The sequence below is a fragment of the Macaca fascicularis genome, chromosome 6, assembly GCF_037993035.2.
Source record: "Macaca fascicularis isolate 582-1 chromosome 6, T2T-MFA8v1.1".
NCBI classification, from domain to species: domain Eukaryota; kingdom Metazoa; phylum Chordata; class Mammalia; order Primates; family Cercopithecidae; genus Macaca; species Macaca fascicularis.
In genome coordinates, this window is record NC_088380.1 from 22,544,866 (window position 1) to 22,568,048 (window position 23,183).

The 23,183-nt window shown below is 33.8% G+C and overlaps 1 protein-coding gene across 9 annotated transcripts in view; it reads right to left on the bottom strand.

Moving 5' to 3' along the window:
• Positions 1-23,183, bottom strand: part of CDH12 (cadherin 12) — a 1,136,530-nt gene that overhangs the window by 224,827 nt on the left and 888,520 nt on the right. For all 9 annotated transcript variants that reach the window (XM_005556619.5, XM_073995100.1, XM_045393559.3 and 6 more), the window contains one exon: positions 14,469-14,763. In XM_005556619.5, the coding sequence (XP_005556676.1) occupies positions 14,469-14,763 (295 nt within the window). The remainder of the gene's footprint in view (positions 1-14,468; positions 14,764-23,183) is intronic.

Sequence of the window (23,183 nt, forward strand, 5' to 3'; positions counted from 1 at the left end):
ATATTCCATGTAAATTTGATAAAAATATTTTCATAAAATATTTTGTATAGTGTTCTACAACTTGAAATTAGACTACATTAGTTGATAGCATTGTTAGAATCTTCCAAATCTTTACTAATTTTTATTGGTTCATCTATTGTTTATTTTGAGCTGATGATTAAAATCTTCAACTATGAGTGAAAGTCTTTCTATTTCTCTGTTTAGTTCTGTCTGTTTTTACTTTGTGCATTTTGACACTCTGTTATCAGTTGTATAAACAGTGAGAATTATAATGCATTGCGAATGAGCTTAAACTTTTATCATTTCATCTCTGATATTTCACCTTATTTTGAATCCTACTTTATTTGGTATTAGCCAGCTACATCGGTTTTACTTCCTTTCATTTCAACCTAATTTTATCTATATATTTAAAACGCATTCATAGTGCAGAGCATGTAGTTTTGTCCTTTTTTAATCCAGTCTCAAAGTTGCTAGCTCTTAATTTGAGTGTGTTATAGGCTGAATTGTAGTCTGCCAAAAAACATATGTTTAAGTCCTTACCCCAGTAAGTAAGGATGTGACCTTATTTAAAGATAGGATCTTCATAGATGTAATCAAGTCAAAATGGGATCATTAGAGTGGCCCTAATCCAATGTGACTGGTGGCCTTATAAAAGGGGGAAATTTGGACACAGAGATGCCACCAGAAAGCACAACATATGAACATGAAGAAAGTCATCTAAAAGCCATCTAAAAGCCATGGAGAGATGTCTAGAACAGATTTTTCTTCACAGTCTTTAAAAGGAACCAGTACCTTGAATTCAGACTTCCAGCCTTCAGGACTTGAAATAATACATTTTTGTTGCTTGAGCCACCCAGTTTATGGTATTTTGTTACATAACCCTAGGAAACTAATATAAACGTTCAATCCATTTACATTTAATCAGTGATGTGAGTGTTGTCAAATTACCATGTTACTACCTGCCTACTATATTCTTATTTGGGTGCTGTTTTCTTCCCTTGGTTGTTGATATGTCTTTCTTCACAGGTTCAGTGTTACCTTCCTTAGAGTAAATGGATATTTTTCAATATTTCATTTTAATTATGCTATTGGCTTTATATCCTTCATACATGTATTCTTATTGGTTTGATGTTCTTGGATCTCTGCATTGAAATTTTTCATCAAAATTTGAAAACCCTGGCAATTATTTCTTCAAATATATTTTTTTCTTTCCCATTTTCTGACTCATCCTTCTGAGACTTCATCTGTGTATAGGTTTGTTGGCTTGATATCCCATGTCATTCAAACTCTTATTTTAGTCATTTTCCTCTTTTATCTGAGATTAGGTAAATTCAAAAATGGTTTTCAATGTTATTTGTCTGTTTTGCTGATAGCTGAAATCTGAGAGTATACCCTGCCAGGGACTCTTTCACTGTATATTTTGCACTTGTTACTTCAAAAATGTTCTTTACTCAAAATTTCCTTTTTTTTGTTCTATCACTGTGACAATATCTCCATAGTTTTAGGACATATTCATAATAGATATCTGTTGATTTCAATGCCTGAGTCATTTTGATGTATGTTCTATTGACTGCTTTTTTCCCCTTGATTATTGATTAAATTTCCCTGTTTCTTTGCATAACTTGTATTTTTGACTAATACACTGAAGAAAATCTAGACGTTGTCTTCTTGTAAAGGGCCTTAAGGTAGTCCTTTGAAAACTGTTAAGTGGCTAACAGATCCTTTTGATCTGCGATGCCTGGTTTCATTATTTGTTAAGGAAACTCTCTTTCATTTTTGTTCTTAAATATAGGACATAGTCTTTACTGAAATAAATAGTCCTTGTTCGTAATGCCTGGAATATTCCGTGAAATATCTTCCCTGTGGCTGTCAATAACTCCAACATCTCCTTGTCCTGTTACTACTGATATCTTATTCCCACAGTATCTGCTTTCAGCAGGTCTTACAGATGTTAACCCTGCTCATGTATAGAGCAGCTTTTGAGGAAATTGATGCCAAACGCTTATTCTGGCTTCTATAGGCCTGCCTCGTGCCTCTTTTTCCTTTCCTATACAAATTTCAGACACTTAAGCAGCTCTCAACAGCCACTTAAGCAACTTTAAGCTATTTACAAAGATAGATAGATAGATAGATAGATAGATAGATAGATAGATAGATAGATAGACAGAGATGATATCGATGATATAGACATATATTTAATTTTAGTTTTAGATTCAGGGGGTATATACGCAGGTTTATTACAAGGTTATATTGCTTGCTGCTGCTGTTTGGGCTTCCACTGATCCTGTCACCCGGTTAGTGAACTGAATACCTACCAGAAAGTTCCTTGGCTCTTGTCCCTCTACCGCTACCTCTTTTTGGAACCTATTTAAACTAAGAGCTTCTGCACAGCAAAAGAAACCTATCAACAAATAAGCAGACAACCTACAAAATGAGAGCTTTAAGCTTTAATCTCTTCCTCTAAACTCATTATTTTTAGAGTCGGCCTCCTTGTTTAATGGTAGAAAAATTGCCCCTAGTCACATGATCTGGTTAAATGTGGTGCTTACCTCATGGCTTTCTTTTCTCTTGAGTATGAAAAATTTGTATTTCTTGTTTGATGCATAAAACCTGTTTCCTCATATATGTTGCCCAGTCTTATCATTGTTTATGGTGAAAAGGAAGTCCCTCCAATAATTCTTTCATGGCCAAAGACCAAAGTGCCTCTGATATGACTTATGTTCTTCAGAAATTGCTTACTCTTTAGTCTGTTGGTAGAATTCTTCTCAACTTTCCATAGTTATTTTAATAAGTACTATATTTTACTATTTCAATGGTAATTTGGAATAAAGAAGAAATAAATGTATTTGTTTAGTCCATCTTTGCGAATTCAATTTGTAAGTCATTACTTTTCACGTCCACTAGACATATTACTGTACAGTAATTCCTTGTTTATGCCATAATCTCCCTCTCCTGTTTTCCTAGTTTATATTCAAATATTTTGGGTAACTGATACTTCTTAAAATAATGTGTATTCTTGGAAAGAGTTGTTTCTAGAATCCCCTTCTCAGGTGACTTATTAGGAAAAATTATAAGCATAAGAATGATAATAGAGAAGAAAAGTAATAGAAGACATCCACTTCAACTCTAAATCCCCACAGGAGAAAAATGGCTAGCACTTATTTAAATGCCCTTCTTAGGAGACTTATTAGGAAAAATTATAAGAATAAGATTGAGGCTAAAGAAAAGTAATTGAAGATACCTACTTCAACTCTAAATCCCCACAGGAGAAAAATGGCTGGCACTTATTTAAACTCGTCTAGGGTTTAGTTTTGCTGATGTTGTTTTTCCAGTAATAATCTGTTTCAATTATTATAATAGCAATTTCAGTGAAATATAGTACTTACCAGCTAAGTTTTATACAAGGAAACACTTCCCTAAACACTTTCCCATCCTTCCTCAAAGTTTGAATCCAAATATTTTGTACTTCAGGGCTTATTTTGTTTTTCCTACAGCATTCGGCCTTTCTAGAATTAGCACTAGTCACCCTCAGGAAAAACAAATACATGGACCCGTAAAATAAACTTTGGAAGTCTTTCTTCTCCTGCTATTTACCAGATTATAATCTTCTTATTGTAAAAAATAAAATAAAATAAAATAAAAATAAAAAACAAAAAGAACTATTTTACTCTAATAAGTTTCTCATTAAGCTAAGCCTGCTTTTGTTGTATTAAAGATTAACATATGTAGACAGTGTTCTCTTTGACTGGAAATGGGGATCAGTTATGGTTCAAGTAATGCATAAACAAGACATATTTTAAAAAATACATTATATTTATGCATTATATCTAAGCAGCCATTTGTAAAAAACTGAGTGAATTCTTCATACTCATCTTTGTATTTCCAACGCTTAGGATTATGTGTTAGCTTAGGTATAGACTAGATTATTTTTCTAAACAAACAGGAATAAGAAATATAGGTAGTAAAATTTACATGACCTGGTAAAATTTTAAAATATCCATTCTGACTAACAGGCAGTGATGAGAACAATAAATAAAATATTTCTTGGTTTAAACTCTAAGTAAATATATTTGACAACAGAAATATACATATACTCATATGAGTGAGTTGCTTCTCATTCTGGCCTTTAGCTAAATAACCACTTAATGCTAATAAGAAAAATACATTATTTCATGAAGATAACAAATTCTTTCAGAAATACTAATTATATTTTTTAAAAGTTTGGGGAAAATAGAGGTGTATATTCTAATCTTACAGCAAAATTTCTGCTAAGTTTTTGTGATGTTGATGTTTTCAGTATGAATCATTTCACTGTCAAACAAAATGTATGCTATGATTAAACACAGGCAAAAAGAGAAGAAAAAAATGGTATATTTAAAAAAAGACCTTTGGTTGTTTCGACTGCCACCAACTGCTTTCTTGTTTCAGTTGAATTTTGAAGTAACTAATCACATTTTGGCATTTTCTTGTCATCAAAGCATTTCATGAAATTATCCCATTACAATGTTTTTCTCAGAGGCAAAATTAACACGGTTGACAGTTTAATTGACATATTTCTTTTTCGTTGCATGCCTTTGCTAGTTAAACAAATTGCACCATATTTTGATGTTCATTTTGTTAATTATTTGTAAAACTGCAGACTCTGATTTTTTTTTTAATTTTCAGGTGTCAGTTTCTTGGTCGGGAATGAAAATAGTGCCAACCTTGATACCTTCACTCTAATTTTACTTTCTGAGGAAGTTTTCTGTAACAGTTATTTGGTGATAATTATTAATACTGGTGAGTTTTTAAAATTTTGCTTTCAGCAATTTTACATTTTTTTCAGCATATTTATATCTCAATGAGGCAACCAAATATGAATACTGAGAATGAAGATGGAAAACGAATATTTTAATCCAATATAGACTTGTTCTTTCTACATTTTTAGTTTTAGTTTTAATGGAAAATGTAAAGTTACATAATTGTGTGAGGAATAATTTTTTCAGAGAAATTTTTAAAAATTAACAAAAAGAAAAAGAAACCTTTACCATGAATCTATAACATTGAAAGACTGTGTTTAAGTGATTTTAATAAAGCCAAACCAACACTTTCAGCAGGAACTAAATGGCAACATCTGATTTCATGCTGATACATATGTATTAGTGTGGTCCTCACTTTTACCTTTCATTTTACCTGGGGTCATGCCATTTTCTTTATTTGTATTTGTATTTGTATTTATTTATTTATTTTTGGAAGAGGTAATTTTTAGGGAGAAAAAAACACTTTTTCCTCATAGGTCGATTTAAAAAGTTGGCCTTACCTTAATCTCCTCCCTCAAACTCAATCTACTATGTAATGGGTCAACATACTTTTCTGTGAAGGACCAGACAGTAAATATTTTAGTCTTTGCAGGCCATATGGTCTCTGTTGCCAGCTCTTCCATTGTGGTGTGAAAGCAGCCATAGACAACACAGAAATGAATAAGTCTAACTGTTCCAATAAAAACAGATGATATGATGAATTTAGCTCACAAAGCTTAGCTTGCTGCCCCTGCAGGAGGCCTTTGGAGTAAAAGTTTCCTGAGAGGAGGAATTTGTGTCTTTTGTGCTCAAGTTCTAGCTCCAGTACCTAAAATAGTGCCTGTCACATAAGTATTGATGAATATTTGAATCTGTTGAACATACACCTAAAATAATACATTTGGCAAGAAACAGTACTACACTATTTGGAAAACACTTGGCTCCCATAGAAATCAAAGCCTTCCTGAATAATTAATTATTTGGCCTGATGATGAATTACTGGGCCTGAGATGATAGAGCTAATTTATTTTTCAGTTAACTCAGGGGACACACATTATTTTCACTGTGAATTTGGTTAAAATGAAAATATTTCCTGGTCTAAGTCCTGCATAGACCTTTATGTAGGGGCATACTCTTCACTCTTTTTGAATTGCATGCAGTTGTCACACTGGATGATTTCCAGACAGAGGTTCCAAGTCTTTCATCATGTTTGGGTTAAAGACCTCATTAACATACTAGTCCTGCCATTTGAGTCTGTTCTCTTCACGGAATACTTTCACCTGAATCAATGGGTATAACTCATCAGTGTCTGGTTGCTTCAAGTTATTTTTCTTAATGCTGATGTTAGTGCATGCCTATCTTTATGCCTCAACACATTACACAATGAAAAACAAAAATTACCTTGGAAGACACAGCTGACATCTATATGAAATATTCAGTAGCAGCGATTGAACTTCAGCAAGCTCCTGTGGCCAGCAGGGTTTTACGGAGGTGCAACTTCTCTCCCCCGATCACTTATCATAAAGCAAGAGACAACTGGGCCAACGTAGCCTCTTGCCTGCTTTTGTGTACAAAATATAAATAGAATAGAGCAAATAAGGAAAAATAGTCCCGCAGCTGGAAGGCAACTTTAGAGAAAAATGATGTTCATAGCTATCTTGCCAGTAGCTGGCAAAGCAGTTTTTATAAAACATATTTAATGTTTACAACCACTTGGAGGCTGGGGAAGGAGTAATACTTTGAAAATATGTTTAATATTTTGAACCACTCTGTGGCCGAGAAGCAACTCCTGCTAAAATATATTTAATGCTTAGAGTCATTTGGTGGTTTCAAAATAAAAGGAACTTCTTGTTAATTTTTAACATTTATTGCTGATCAGTGGCTGCTAAAGTAACTACCAATACAGCATGGTTTATGTTTAGGGACACGCTGTGCTGCTACTAAAATAATTCATACTCTTCTCTCAAGGCCACACAAAAAGTGTCAATAGCATTACCTTTGCAATTGCATCACTAATAAAAACATAGGAATCAAACAGACGAATAAAATGCTCCCTGCACACACAGCCATAACATCCTATGGCACTGAAAATAATTCTGCCACGCTGCGTGCAGTGGACACTTCACGGCTGGCACAGAAGAGATCACAAGGCCTTGCTCAATTTCATCAAATGTGTTAAAGCAGCTCAGCAGATTGTGAAGCACAAGTGGAACCTGATAATTGGTGTTTCTTACAAATCAACGGCTTGTCTCCACACATCAAGGTAAAGGCGTCCTCTACACCAAAGAAAATGCAAATTGGGATAGAAGGTTATTATGTTTTTAAATAAACTTGGTTAAATTTGTAGAAAGGGCAATGGTAAATATTGAGCTCATGTGTCAGATGGAGAGAAAACTTGAGAAAAGGGAAGAAGATAATTAGCTGGAACCTTTACCATTTAGACTTTCTCTGGCTACTCTTCTGAGAATGATCATCAAACTCTTATGAGGACCTTTTCCAGTGTATTGACTGCACTTCCCCAGGGATTGTGGCAAATGGTAAATATACACTTTCTTCTTGCTACTTGCAATAACCCTGCTCATAAAGTGTGAGAAAATCAACGTAAAAGGAGGAGAAATAACCCACACAACTACATACAACTAGGAAATGATAGTTGGATCTGAACAAAAGGATATGAACTTTTAACAAGTTCAACACCCATGTACTATTGCAAGTACAAGCTGTATTTCATGGGAGAAAAAAAGAATAACTCAAAAAGCAGAACAAAGAGCCTAGAGGGCAGAACTGAGAGGCATGAATAATTATTCACAGATGTTGAATATAATCAAATGACTTGCAACATTTACCACTGGGATTTTAAAATGTGGTGGACCAATAATTCCTTTAGTCTGTGCCTTTTTCCATTTTTTTTTTTCAACAGGAATGTCTAGAGACATTATTTTGTGCCTGTTTTACCATTGCATTTTTGGTGAATGTGTAGTAACTAACTGGCTTTTTTAGTATCATTAATCTGGATTAAGAAAATATACACTATGAAATAGTATGTCGCCACAAAAAGGAAATGAGATCATGTCCTTTGCAGGGACATAGATGAAGCTGGAAGCCATTATCTTCAGCAAACTAACGCAGGAACAGAAAACCAAACACCACATGTTGTCACTTATAAGTGGGAGCTGAACAGTAAGAACTCATGGACACGGGGTGGAGAACAACACACACTGGGGCCTGATGGGAGGTGGGGTGGAGGGAGGGGGAGCATTAGGAAAAATAGCTAATGCATGCTGGGCCTAATAGCTAGGTGATGTGTTGATAGGTGCAGCAAACCACCGAGGCACATGTTCATCCATGTAATAAACCTGCACATCCTGCACAGGTACTCCAGAACTAAAAGTAAAAAATTTTAAAAAAGAAAAAAAAAAAGAATTAAACCCAAAGATCACTTCCCCATCTGGACTTGATTTAGATGAAGAGCTTCTGGACTTTGAGCTGATGCTATAGTGGGCTGAAAATTTTGGGGTCCTAGGAAGGGGATGAGAATATATTGCATGAGAAAGCAACATGAGTCATTGAGAGCCAAAGTATAGACAGTGGTAGGTAGACTGTAGGAGGGCCCTCAATGATCCCAGCTTTCTTGTATTCGGGTTGCACTTGCTTGTAGAATATGGCAGAAGGGATATGATGTCACTTTCAAGATTAGGTTATAAATAGACTATGGCTTCAATCAGAGAGTTTTCTCTCTGTCTAGCTCTCTTTTGGGTAGCTCATTCTGGGGAAAGCCAGCTGCCACGTTATGATGTAGGCCTGTGAGGTCCACATAGCAAAGAACTGAGGCCTACAAATAATCACATACAGACGATTTCTACCACCCCCTAACTAAGCCTTTAGATCAGACCACAACCCCAGCCAACAAGGTAGCTACAATCTCTTGAGAAGCCTTGAGACAGAGGTACTCAATAGAGCCATTCCTATGAGAAATTTAAGTATCCGCTATTTTACACTGCTAAGGTTTTGGTTAATGTATTATGCCATAACAGATAAGTTATACACAACCTTTATCAAATAATAAAAATAACTATCATCAGTAATGAGACAAAAACCATGGCCCACCCAATAGAACACAATGAGGAGAGTATAAAAATTGCTTTGGGATATTTCTGACAAAGATGTATATGCTTCATTCATACATGAAGAAACATCACACATACTCAAGATGAGAGGGCCATTCTAAAAAATAACTTGGTAGAAATCTTCAAAAATATTAGAGTCATGGAAGCCAATAAAAAATATGAACCTATTTCAGATTGGAGGAAACTAAACAGATCTAACATTTTAATACAACGTTTGATTTTGAACTTTAACTTTTTGTTTTATAAGACACTATTCAGACAAGTGCTAATGCTCGAATAGGGCTGAAGGATTAGACTGTAATAATACATTAATGCGAATTTCCTGATTTTAAACATTGTATTTTGATTGCACAAGGAGAATGTCTTTATGTGTAGAAAATAAATAGTCGACATTCTGTCTTCAAGCTTCTGAAAAAAATCTGCTTTTAGGGCACAGATAGAAGCAGATGATGATTCACCTGTTCCTCTGATACTAATTGTGCTGCTCTCTGTTTCCATGGCTGGCTCATGAGATAACAGAATATATCTAGTTTATTGTGTCTTGATTTGTCTCTCTATGGCATTTTTGTGAAAATAAGGAAGTGTGGAGACTTACATATGTTTCTAAATTATAATAGTTCATTAATGTAAAGTACAGACACAGTCTTCACTTTTCCTTCTTGGACTATTTAAATATGGCCACATAGCAAGTGGTCTCTGGCTGTCTGGGTGCGGTGGTTCACGCCTGTAATCCCAGCACTTTGGGAGGCCAAGGTAGGCAAACCTCTTGAAGTCAAGAGTTCTAGACCAGCCTGGCCAATGTGGCAAAACCCCATCTCTTCTAGAAATACAAAAATTAGCTGAGTGTGGTGGTGCACACATGTAATCCCAGTGACTCAAGAGACTGAGGCAAGAGAATCACTTGAACCTGGGAGGCAGAGGTTGCAGTGAGCCAAGATCACACCACTACACTCCAGCCTGGGCAACAGAGCGAGACTCCATCTCAAAAAAAAAGAAAAGAAAAGAAAAAGAAAATAGTCTCTGGTTAAATAACCTCTGAAATACTCCACCAAAAATTTCATCTTAGCATTTCTCCCCAAATTTCACGTAAAATAAGATAGAGTTAAGAGAAAAAAAGAAAAGCTAGGGAGAACCTCTTCACTATTTTTATGAAGCCAGTGTTCTACTTTATTTTAGGTGTATCTTTTCCTATTTAAACGTCAGCTAAATTTTCTTTTTGAAGATATTGAATGAAAGATGCTTATCCTTCAGATTTCCTTTAAGCAAGACTCCTCATTCTCAAATAATATAATATAAACATTCCAAACTCTTAAGTAGATCATCTGAAATTGAAAGCTAAGTTTAACTTTCACAAAGATGTTTTAACAGCCATGACACCTAAACAAAATGGTATATTAAATTCTGATTAATTTGGTTCTAAAGCACCTAAGAATCATTCTTTATTTCTTATCCACAAGGGTTATTAAGTTTTCACATTGAAAAAAAAAATCCAACAGTGAATAATACTGCATTGGTGTTAATGTACTTGTTAAATAAAATAGGAAATACAAATTTTTAGTTAGATTACATGGCACCCAACTACTGCTTAGAAAATGGTAAGACTTACTACATAAATCATGAGTCACTATTGACATCTACTATATCATATCATAGGTTAGGAATCTAATTATAAATAGTCAAATCAGATGACTCAAGGTGGCATAGCTCAAGCAGAGGAAGATGATACAAATTGAGTATGGATTTTACACTCTAAACCTGTCAGCACTCTAGGAAAAGTAACTTAAAACTGCATATCCCACTTATGCATAATCATCAGATATTAAAGAGGGTACATTCCTGTAATTTATTATTGCTCTAGTGATCTTAAAGAATTAAGTCCACATTCATAAAGTCCCAATTTGTCTCCAAGGATTTACTTTGAGTTTGGGAATATCTGGATCAATAAGTACTTTCAGAGGTCAGAGTAAAAGCTTTTTATCTCTAAATATTACTTCCCTGGAATATCAAATGTAGCAGAAGTCAACAACAGAGTGACCTTTCTCTTAAACAATTCATAGATTTACTGGAATTTTCTTCAACTTTAGGAAAATTAAGTATATTCCATAGTGCTGTAAGTCTTAAATATTGATTTTCCTCTGAAATCTTGATCCACCCTACCCACCACCATTCTCCCTTTGTACACTATGTTCTTTGTAATGTTCACTTTACACAAGTGAAAATCAGCAGCATTAGTAAATTTTCATTGCAGGTTTATTTTTCATATTTCTGGATATATAATCCATTACTGTTAAACTTCATCTCAATGTTCCAGTATTTCTTCATCTTCTTTTTTATGTTACAAAATAAGTTATTTCACTGTATGTATTTTTAATTGATTAATGTTTCCTTTTTTTTGGGAAATAAAACAGTAGCATTCTCAATTATTGAGACAGAAAAGTTATTTCATAGGGAACACCTCAAACACTGGTATCTACAACAGGCAGTGAGATTTGTCACAACAATTGGTATACTGTCAATATACCATACAAAGTTCCATCTGGTCTTGATTAAAAATTATTTTAGTATTCTCAGGAAAATGTTACAGAGGGAGAATTGCCTAGAGTATATGAGAGGAAAAAAAGTAGAGAAAAACATAATCTTTTCTTAGATTAGTACAACAGTGAACCATTTCCACCTGGTAAGAAGGATGCACTTGAGAATGGGGTTCAAGTACTCTAGGAACATAGATGTAAGTTCTGGATGCACAGTAGTTGTTGGTTAGCTGTAAGTTGGAAATTTCAAGGCAGGAACAGCAGATACCACAACTGTAATTGGGTATCTTGTTTTTTGTTTTATGTGTATACGTGAGATTACGGGGAAAGGCAAAAGTAGTGCACAGAGATTTAATTTTTAACATTCAATTCATAAGCAGCGTTTATACCTCTTTGTACTTACTTGAAAAGTATATATTATGTAAATTTAGTATAAAAACACTTGGACTAACTCATACCATGTGGTAATATTTCACATTCAAAAGAAATACCCTTCTGTTTTTAAAACTAAAACAAGGAGCCAGCAGGGCGGCTTATGACTATAATCCCAGTGCTCTGGGAAGCCAAGGTGGAGGGATCATTTGAGGCCAGAACTATGTGAGAACAGCCTGGGCAACACAGCTAGATCCCTTCTCTACAAAAAATGAAATAAAATAAAATAAAATAAAATAAAATAAATTGGCCAGGCTGGATGGCACACATCTGGCTACTAAGGAGGCTGATGTAGGGGGATCTCTTCAGCCCAGGAATTTAAGGCTTCAGTGAGCTAAGATTGGGCCATTGCACTCCAGCCAGGGCAACAGACCGAGACCCAATTTCCAAATAAATAAATAAAAATGAAAGAAAGCAGTGCATTGAAAATCAATTTAAGTATTTACTGGAATTGTCTTGAAGACCCAGTGGGAAATTTCAGTAAGGGCAAATGAGAAAACACCTTAAGAATCTATTCTTCCAAAGATCTTTCCAATATCTTATGACAACATAGTAAATTATATCCCACTCCAACTGCAAAAGCTGAAATTACTCTACTTTCTCACTTACCTACACTTTTGACTTTCCAAATATATGTCTCTCTTTGGATATGAGCTGCAAACTCCTTATATGAAGGCTTCAACTCTGCAGCCCTAGTTTTTCTAGTCGGCACAAGAAAAATCCTAATTGTTTTATCTAATGAGACAGAATTTTCCAATACTGTAGAGGCATGTGTGTGTGTTTGCTTTAAGGAAGCTGTTTTGGTAATAAAAAGTCACTGAGGCTCATAAATTCATGTTAACACATCCAGTGTACATGAAGCAGGCACTGAGTTAAACTATTTGTCTACTATATAGCACGTCATCTTAAAAGCCTTATTTTTTCCTCAAAATATTAACTTTATTTTCCCTCTGTAAAATCAAGACACAGTTCAAATGTAGCCTCCCTCGTTTTCTGGGACTTTTTTCTAACAAGATATGCTTCTTTCCAATTGGACTTCTAAATTTCTAGCAATCATAACAGTGCATAAAAGAGGCAACCCCAAAAGTGTAGCAGGTACTGAATAACAGATTTGCAGCCTTGGGTATCCACATTAAAATTTGAAATCTAAGTGAATTACTTCAGGCTGATTTCTTAGGTCAAGGAGAGATTATAGTCTTTAAATGCCTGATAAGGTCACATACACAATTTCAAGTGTATTTATAGTAAATCCATGTGACAGCTCCTACAGCTACTAACCTGCTTCTGCCCTCAGGGTAGCGTGCACAATCTTCATCGCATGTCCTGGGTGGTTGTAGGAGCAGTAGAAACCCTCTGAGGCATGTCAGCTTTAGAAAATATGAGCAATGGCTCATACACGAATTTTAAGTTGTAACCTACATGTGATAAGTTGCTTTATCTTCCAAATGTAATAAAAACCAGAAGTTACTTTGAAATAAATTGAAGGATTAGCAGTGGTGACCGAGGAATAAAAATTATAACTTAAAATGGTCTTTAAAGCTGGAATTCTTAACTTATTGACCTTATATCCTACATATTACAGGATTTTGGAAATTTAGGCTGATATGGAAATGTATACTTATATCAAATTTAAATTTTTAGAATGATGGTGCTACTATATTCTAATTGTTAATTTGATAATTATAATTGTAATTTGTTAATTTGTTCTAATAATGATTTGTTGACATTATTCATTTGCTGCTTGACTTGATGGCATAACAAGTATGGGTTATTTAACCCGAAAAGGAAACAGTATCACCCTTCCAGAATCTCTATTAACGGCTACAAATGCAACACACCTGTTTCTGGACCACTTCCAGATCAGATATGATGCATGCTTTAGATAATTTAGTTTGAGCTAAGAATTACTATCTGGTATTTCGTGGTGTAGGGTAGGTATCCCCAGCACTATATAGATGTCTGGAATTGAGATAACAATCAATTTCAATACAAAATACATTTTTTTTGCTTAAAGCATGCAAGGATTCTATGAGTTCAGGTAAATTCACAGGTTGGAAAACAGTAAAGAATGTTATATATTCTTGTAGTTATCTTCATAATGAAGCAAAAAGAAAAACAAAAAAGTTACAAAAATAGGGGTCGGGTGCGGTGGCTCACGTCTGTAATCCCAGCATTTTGGGAGGTCGAAGAGGGAGGATCACGAGGTCAGGAGGTCGAGACCAGCCTGGCTAACATGGTGAAACCCGGTCTCTACTAAAAATACAAAAATTAGCCGGGCATGGTGGCGGGCGCCTGTAGTCCCAGCTACTCGGGAGGCTGAGGCAGGAGAATGGCGTGAACCCGGGAGGCGGAGCTTGCAGTGAGCGCAGATCCAGCCACTGCACTCCAGCCTGGGCGACAGAGCAAGGCTCCGTCTCAAAACAAACAAACAAACAAACAAACAAACAAAAACGTTACAAAAATAAATGAAAAGAATTGTATTTTCTAGCATTGAAAAATACTCTTTTAGATGACAGATAAGATGTTTTACATCAACCTGCAGACACTAAATGTTGAAGAAGTTTCGTTGTATCTCACAGAATTTTGATTTGCCTACTCACCTACAGGAGACATTTCTGGAACAGTAGCAACATAAGGTCCATCCAAGAACTTTGGCTCATTATCATTAATATCCTGCACTTTGATGATGAATTCTGATTCAGGCTCCAGGGGCTTTCTGGTTTCTATGTCCACAGCCTGAGCACGAAGAGTGTAGAAAGGTTTTTCTTCTCTATCTAGGCTCCTTATTGCATGAATGTCCCCTGTTGTTTCATCGATGGTGAAAACGGTGCCAGCGCCATCTCCTGAGAGGGTGTATTTAACAGTGCCCTCTCCCTTGTCTAAGTCGGAATGGAGCTTTAGGGAAGAGAGGGAGAGAGAGAGGAAGAGAAAGAGAAGAACAAAGAAAGAACACCATTAAAACGATGTTGCCAAATTAAAAATTCATAATTTGCAATGTAATTCCTTTAATCAAAAACGTTTAAAGAAATCCTACGGTTCTGTTTTCTTGTTTTTTATTTCTCCAACTTCTTATTATAAAAATGTTAACACATAAAGTTGAAACTGTGCAATGAACACATATATACCTATACATCCAAACATTCCTCCATTCGTCTATTAATCTACTTGCCTTATCAGATAGATCTCATATCCATTCTTCCATTCATCCTTCTCTTAATCCATCTTTTTTTTTTTTTTTGAGGTATTATGAAGATCAGAACAAAAGTACAACCTCAGATACAGCAACAGGCAAAAAACCAACAAATTTTGAAAATTTGTATTTAGTTCTTCTGTATCCCTTTGGGATAACATTTTCATAAAATGAAATGCACAAAACTTCATTGTACTTATTGTTTCATTTTAAATAAACATTTCGATAAAAATAAATTAGCTCATAAACACCACAAAATAAACTTTCCAATTGTTCTGAAGATAAAATCAATGACCTGAATCCAGTGGGAGATAGTGCAAAGGAACTCAGAAAACACTAAGCATTTTCATTTGTAAAGAAGGGAAAAATCTGGCAAACCAAGAGGTTTTCAGTGATAAAGGGCAGAGCATCTCATTTTTAACAGACTGAGTTTGAATGAGTTTACCACTATTAACCAGATGATTGATAGAATCACTGATTAACCTTTCAGATTCACAAATAGCTTGTTCTAATTCATTCTATATATAGAATATTTATGTTGAGTAATATAGGAAAGCATTGAAATTCTGCTAATTTCTTTTAAGATTCAACACATGTATAGTACCTTACATTATAGCATGGAATAAGATACACATGAGATAAACAATAAGGAAGAGAACTGAAGAGTAGAGAAAATTTTCAGTGTAATACCATAAGGCACTGTTGTTCAAACTGGAGACCAAGAATAAATGAAAAATGGACACAGACTTAAAGGTATATAAACTACCTGTAAATAAATATGTACATAAAATATTACCTAACATAAAATATTGCATCATATATAATTTTCTAGTAGTTTATATTTCTATAAATATATTCTTATACATAATATAAATATATATACATATATACATAACATATTCTTATAAATAATATGTACATTAATTTTTATGCAGACACTGATTTAAATGTTTTAAACTATTCTTGCTCATTTGGGTATAGCCATTTGATTTCAGCATCCACATTTTTATATGTAAAAGCTCTTTCCAGTCAACAGATCACCCAAAAGAAAAATAAACTTTTGCAGTGTCTCTAACCATTTGGGCTATGCCTTAAAAATCTGCATATGAGCACTGCTGTTTTGCAAATCATTGCTTAAGAATGAGTTCTGTTTTCTTAACATTTCAACACACACACATAAACTCCGAAAATATTTAAAATTATATAAATATCCTGTTGCAAATAAGCTTCTTATGTATTAGTATGAGTAATTAAAAGCACAAATATAGCCCAAATAAATATAAGTTCAACCGTGGCTACATCTTTGCTCTTAAACTCAAGAGCGTGGTTTAAGTTGAATAAAATAACATCATTGTTCATATTAATGTTATTAAGGTAAACTTATTCATTTTGTGAAGTTGCATTTCCTTCAATATTTCTTCTAAAAGTGTATTTGTATAAGAGTATAAGCATAACCGTAACAACCTGGTTTGGTAATATAATAAAAATAATATGGCAACAATAAGAGGGAACAAGATTTTGATGTTCCTTTAAAAGTTTCTGTATATTTTACTTAAGTATAAAGAAAATTGCTATGAATGATAGAAGGAAGTATTTTTGTCCTCCTATTTAAAAAAAAAAAAAAAAAAAACTGCTGTGAAGCATAGGCAGTGTCAAGCGTAAAATCAAGCCGTAGATAAATGTTCTTTGAACTTATGATTTTCAAATTATAAATTTCAACCATGCTATTAAAGATATTCAACACATTGGGTATTGCTTTTGCTTTCAGATTTATCTAAATATATGAGACTGGCAAAAGCTCAGTGCAAAAAGCATGACTTTACAAAATGGATCCATTTTGCCAACAGCTCAAAGAATATATGGTAATATTGTGGGAACTGAGTGAAAATTCAAAGTAGGTTTTGAAATGTGATACAAGTAGAATTATAAAAAGAAAAAAGAACAACAAAACAAAAATTTCTTCATTTAGCTAAAACCATAACTGTTTCCTTCACAAACTGACATAAAAATAAAAAAGCAAAATGTGTTTTTAGTTATATCCAAGATCCAAATTCAAGTGAATTGCTGCTACTCCTCACTCTTCTACCTTTTCCTTCTAATTCGAAGGTTGGCTTTGCAGAGATTCAAGATTCAGAAAAAAAAAATATGGGAAAATATGTTAAAATATTGACCTGAAAATGAAGTGGATAACCATAAAACTCTTGAGAGAATTAGACTTTTTATAGCAGTTTATGACATGATAATACCTTAAAGGAGATCACATTCAGTGATCTGCGTTGACAGGTAATATTTAAAATTAAGTATTCATGCTGATTAATTCAGGCAGATGGGTGGTAGCCTAAAGTATAGACATTTTTCTAATATTAATTTTGATATTAAATAAATGACATTGGCTCATGTTTGATATTACAAAATTTCCTTTACTTCAACTATAAAATAATTTCAATAGTGAAAGGTATAAAGTAAGACGAAAATTTCCGTCATCATCTTACCTAGACATAACTTCGTTTTTTTTTGTTTTTTTTTGAGTCGGAGTATCGCTCTCCTTGCCCAGGCTGGAGAGCAGTGGCATGATCTTGGCTCACTGCAACCTCCACCTCCCGGGTTCAAGCGATTCTCCTGCCTCAGCCTCCAGAGTAGCTGGAACTACAAGTCACATGCCACCAAGCCAGGCTAATTTTTGTAGTTTTGGTAGAGACAGGGTTTCACCATGTTGGTCAGCTGGTCTCAAACTCCTGACCTCAGGTGATCCAGTCGCCTCTGCCTCTCAAAGTGCTGGGGTTATCGGCATGAGCCACTGTGCCCTGCCTTACTTTGTTATTTTTATATGTTTCGGTTATGTAAATATATAACTGAAAGGGTAAATATATATAAATACATATTTACTGTACATTTATATTGATACATATTTCTCTGCTTGTATCTATGTATACACACACTGTATAAATGTGTCAAGATTTTAAAAAACAAAATGCCATAATTATTTTTCAGTATCATTTAAAATTTTTCAAAATTATTTTTTTAAATGTCTGCATATTCATTCAGCGAAGTTGAGTGATCCAATGGGCACTCGATATTCCTTCATAAACTGTGTGGTGAATGTGCATGTATGTATGTATGTAGATGCATGTGTTTATGTGCTTTCTGGGGTTTATTTCCTTAAAATAAAAAGGCAACTGTCAAGACTAAAGCTATAATAATTTTTATGAATCTTAGAAAATACTGAATTTTTAGTCCAGAAATTGATCTCTATCAATGAAACTGCTTTCTCAAATATGTCAGCAATGGGATTCAGGTTTCGCTTACAAAGTGAAGGAAGTTCTTAGTCTCATTTGCACAAAGAAGGAAGGAGGGTTACAGAGAAAAAGAACTCGGTCTTTCCACATTTTTGGGTCATGTTCACTGTAAAAAAAAAATCACATGATGCCATTTTTACACAACCATTTTAAACTACACATATGGCAAGCTAATAATTCCACGAAAATAATTTCTTCCCTTTGTAGCCATTTAAAACTAACAGCTAGAACTATTTCTTCTTCCAATTATTAAAAATAAGCTGTTTCTGAGTCGGTACTGACTACATTTACTGATTGAAGCAGCCAACTCCAAATATATCATCTTTTAGTATTGACACTTAAAATAAAATTTCTCCCCAGAAAAAGAGTCCTATAAATGATGGCTGTAGAAATAGGCACTGTCCAGGCAGTTGTTTTGTGGAAGTAGTGTTGTTATTTTCTGGTGTTTTCCAAGTCATCTCAGATGGTGCGTGAAAATGAGATGCCAAGGGAGGCTTAAAAAAGATACCCAGCACCAGCTTCAGAGTGTAAGCAAATCTTTCATTCCAGCGCTTAAAAGTTTTGAGAAAGCTCATCTAAAGTTAAATGTTTACTAGCATCTCTCTGATCATATTTTAGAAACTACTACACAAAACTAAAACAAATTTCTTATTTTCTCCGGGTTGCAAAGTGCACATAAAATGAAAAATGCTTTTTATACCACTATTTCCAGCAGGGATTTTATTTTCGTTTGTCATTTGCCAGCCTGGGGTATGCTGGGAGAAGGACAATTGGTTTTGAAAAGGTGGATTTGTGTGAAAACCAAAAATTGTGTTCAACAAATACCTACTAACCCATATGTGGCTATGTGTGTTTTTTATATGAGTGCCATATATATATGTATATGCGACATATATATATGTAAGGTATATATGAGTGCCATATATATATGTATATGTGACATATATATATGTATGGTATATATGAGTGCCATATATATATCCAGACACATATATATGCCATATATATATGCTATAGAAATACCATCAAGTTACCCGTTTACTTCAAAATGTAACTGCTTAATATAAAATATGTTTCTTTTTGTAGTACCTAATTCTTGCAATTCAGTATATTTCCTGGCAGGAGATAGAGAATAACAAGCCCGGATAGTTACCACATATGGCTCTTATGAGGTAATGAGGATGGTGGTGATGAGAAGGGTAAAAAATAAAAAAGTTATTACAAAACATTTTTCAGGGAATTTTACAAAAAATGATTTTAATATTCTCTTTGCTTATGGAATGACATTTAAAACCATAATTTCCGTGTCCTTTAAAATGACTGCTGGTTTGTAAATTGTTCTCTGTGCTCCAGACTTCTTTTATTTGTCCCTGTCTTTATGCTCATAACCATTCATTTCCCTCTTTTCCCACTGACTTAGCCTTTGGGGTTGTAATGAACTTACTCGTTTATTTTTGTGTATATGTGGGGTTTTGTCTTTTGTTTTCTTAGAATAAAGTATATGGGATCATGGAAAAAAATCAGAAAATGGGGAAAAATAATAAATTCATTACCAAAATAATTTCTGATTTGGTATATAGCTCTGCAAATTACTTCACTAATTGTTTTCATATGTACTATGGTACACTGTACACTGTTCTGTAACTTGCTTTTCGGATGGATTATATCATAAATACTTTTCTGTATCAATAAATGTGAATTTATTACATCAGTTTAAACTGATAAAAAACATTTTAATCAACGTAATACAATTAAATTGCTAAATATCACAGAGAATCGAAGAGTTTATAATCCCAACCATACTCTCCTTTCCCAGCCACTTGGGGACATTTTTAATTGTTTCTATTTTCATTGTTTCTATTTCAGTTCTTATAAAAAATACATACATAAAGTTGGCTAAATGATTAAATGTTATAGTAGTTCTTTAATTCTAAATTTGAACACTGTTTGTTGACTTTCAAACTGCATGCTTGCCTTGTCCCAATAAAATTGTACCACCATTTATACTATGTGTTGTCAATAAAACACTAAGTGATATCTGAGTGCCTTTGTTTCTAAATTTCAGTTCACTCATAGAATATATCCCTTTTCCTCTTTTTTCCTCAAACATTTTATTATGAAATTTTCAATTTCATAATGAAAGTATATAGTATTCATCTATATACTTAGATCTTAGTCTATATATTTTTAACATACTTTTTAGAAATTTTTTATCATTTTCTACCCATTTGTCTATCTGCTAACCCAGCTTAATTTCTGATGCATTTGAAAGTAGGTTGTAGATACCAATACCCATCACCCTACAATACAATTTTAATTTTTTTTTTTACATTAGAATGTATCTGTGGTTTCTCTATTTCTTAGGATCATAGCATTAACACCTTTGCACTTCCCCTTACATCTCCTTCCGTTTCTTCCCCCTGTCCCCCACCAGCTTCCATCATCTGTATTCTACAGAATCTGCCCTAAAAATTTGTGAATTGGCCTTGGGTTTTTTTTTTTTTTTTTTTTTTTTTTTTTTTTTTTAAGTGTCTTGTTTTGTGGTGCAGGCTGCAGTACAGTGGCACAATCTCAACTCAATGCAGCCTTTGCCTCCTGGGCACAAGTGGTCCTCCTGAACAGCTTAGAGATGGGGTTTCACCATATTACCCAGGCTGGTCTCAGACTCCTGGGCTCAAGCAATCTACCTGCCTATACCTCTGAATGTGCTGGGATTATAGGTGTGAGACACCCTGTGTGGCCAGGCTTCTATTTTAAAATAAGCCTGATAGTTAATTTTGTATGTCAACTTGACTGAGCCATAGTTGCCCAGAGATTTGGTCAAGCATTATCCTGGATGTGCCGCTGTGGGTGTTTCTGAATGAGATTAATATTTAAATTGGTAGACTGAATAAAATAGATTGCCTTCCCTAATGCGGATGGGCCTCATTCAATAGCTGTGGGAATGAATAGAACAAAAAGGCAAATCCCTCCGTGAGTGACAGAGATCTCCTCTTGCCTGACTGCCTTCAGGCTGACACATTGGACTCTTTCTTTCTGCCTTTTGACTTGAATTAAAACACTGGCTCTTCCTGGGTCTTGAGCCTGCCCGTCTTTAGACTAGAACTAGAAGCTATCCTGGGTCTACAGTTTGCCAACTGCATATCTTTGGACTAGTCAGTCTTTATAATTGTGTGAGCCAATTCCTTATAACAAATCTCTATATATCGATATATAGAGATATCTATCTCTATCTATCTATCTATACCTATATATTGGATATCTATATATCTATATATAGAGAGATATCTTAAATATCTCTATATATCTATATATCTATTACTATATCTACATCTACATCTATAGCTATATCAACATCCAATTTGTTCTTTTTCTCTGAGAACATCTACTGATAAATAAGCCTTCCAAGTATTGTCTATCAGTTGATGCTAAAACATTAAAAAATAAAACAACAACTAATACTCTTTTTACAATTACAACAATGTAAAGCTTTTTGTTTTATTAGCAAATAATGTGTATTTCCTATGTAATTGCTGCAGTTTTATTTTGCATATGGATTTTTTTCTGTAACATCTTTGTCTGTTAGTGGTTTTATTTATTTATTTTTTAATATTCTTAGATTCATCCCACTTCTGAGGTCCGACATCAGATCTTTTCACTACATGCCTCTCTTTGGGAGGCTTCTTTCATGCTAATCCAAACAAGAACATCTGCACAATTGTCAACCTGGAATTTACTGTATTAATCTCCTGGTTTGGAAACAGTTTTTCTTGGATGTTATATTTACTTTGGTTTACTATTTTGTTGGCTTGCACTAATTTTATATAATCAATGAGTCTACATTAGACATTTTACTTGAGTCTTTTCATATCACAGTATGCCTTTATTTCACCCTCACATATAATTTATTTTTATCTGGGCATATATTTCCAGATTGGAAATAATTTCTCTTTCTACATTTTAAGGAATTTATACATTTCTATCTAAAATTGTATTCATTATCTTCTAGAAACCAAGAGTGGGCTTGATATCTGCCTGATTATATTTTCTTTGTTGGTAAAGAGGCTCTTTTTTCCCTTTTTATTTTCATCTTCTCTTTCTCTAGTGTTTATAGTCTTATTTTTATGAATGTAGTCTAATTATTTAGAACACTGTCTCCAAGTATGTTTTTATTTGGGTTTGTGTTTTGAACATTGCCTCCAGGTGCGAGTTTACGTATTTATGTTTCCTACCTGAGGTTGGACACTTAGTAAATTTTCTCAAATCAAAACCTATTTTCCTTCAGCACTCAGAAATTTTTATCAATGATTATTTCCATGATTATTTCCTGTCCTCTGTTTTTCGTGTTCTTAACCTAAAATTCAATTGTTTAATGTTAGACCTTATGCATCTTCAATATATCATATATATTTCACTCATATTATTTATTGTCATATCTTTTGGACTATTTTGTGAAAGCAATAGATTTATATGATTTTATTTATTGGTAAAGCTTTTCATTTTCAAATTTAATACACACAAATTGTGCATACACACACACATATACCACAGATATATTCATTTCCAGGATTTCTTTAAATGTTCTTTTAAAAATAATCATATTTTTATTTTGTGAACTGTGAGATTTCTTGAAACATTTTGAAAAGTCTAATTAGTCTACGTTCCTGTGGTTTCTTTAAATTATCTCTTCCTTCAGGATTAATTTTGTGTTTGGAATTTGAATCTTTGCCATTCATAACGTGGGTTTTCCTTGAATACCTGATAACTCTGAGTTTTCTGTTCATATTTAAGAATAAATAACCTAATTTGAAGTTTTGAGTTTTTTAGTT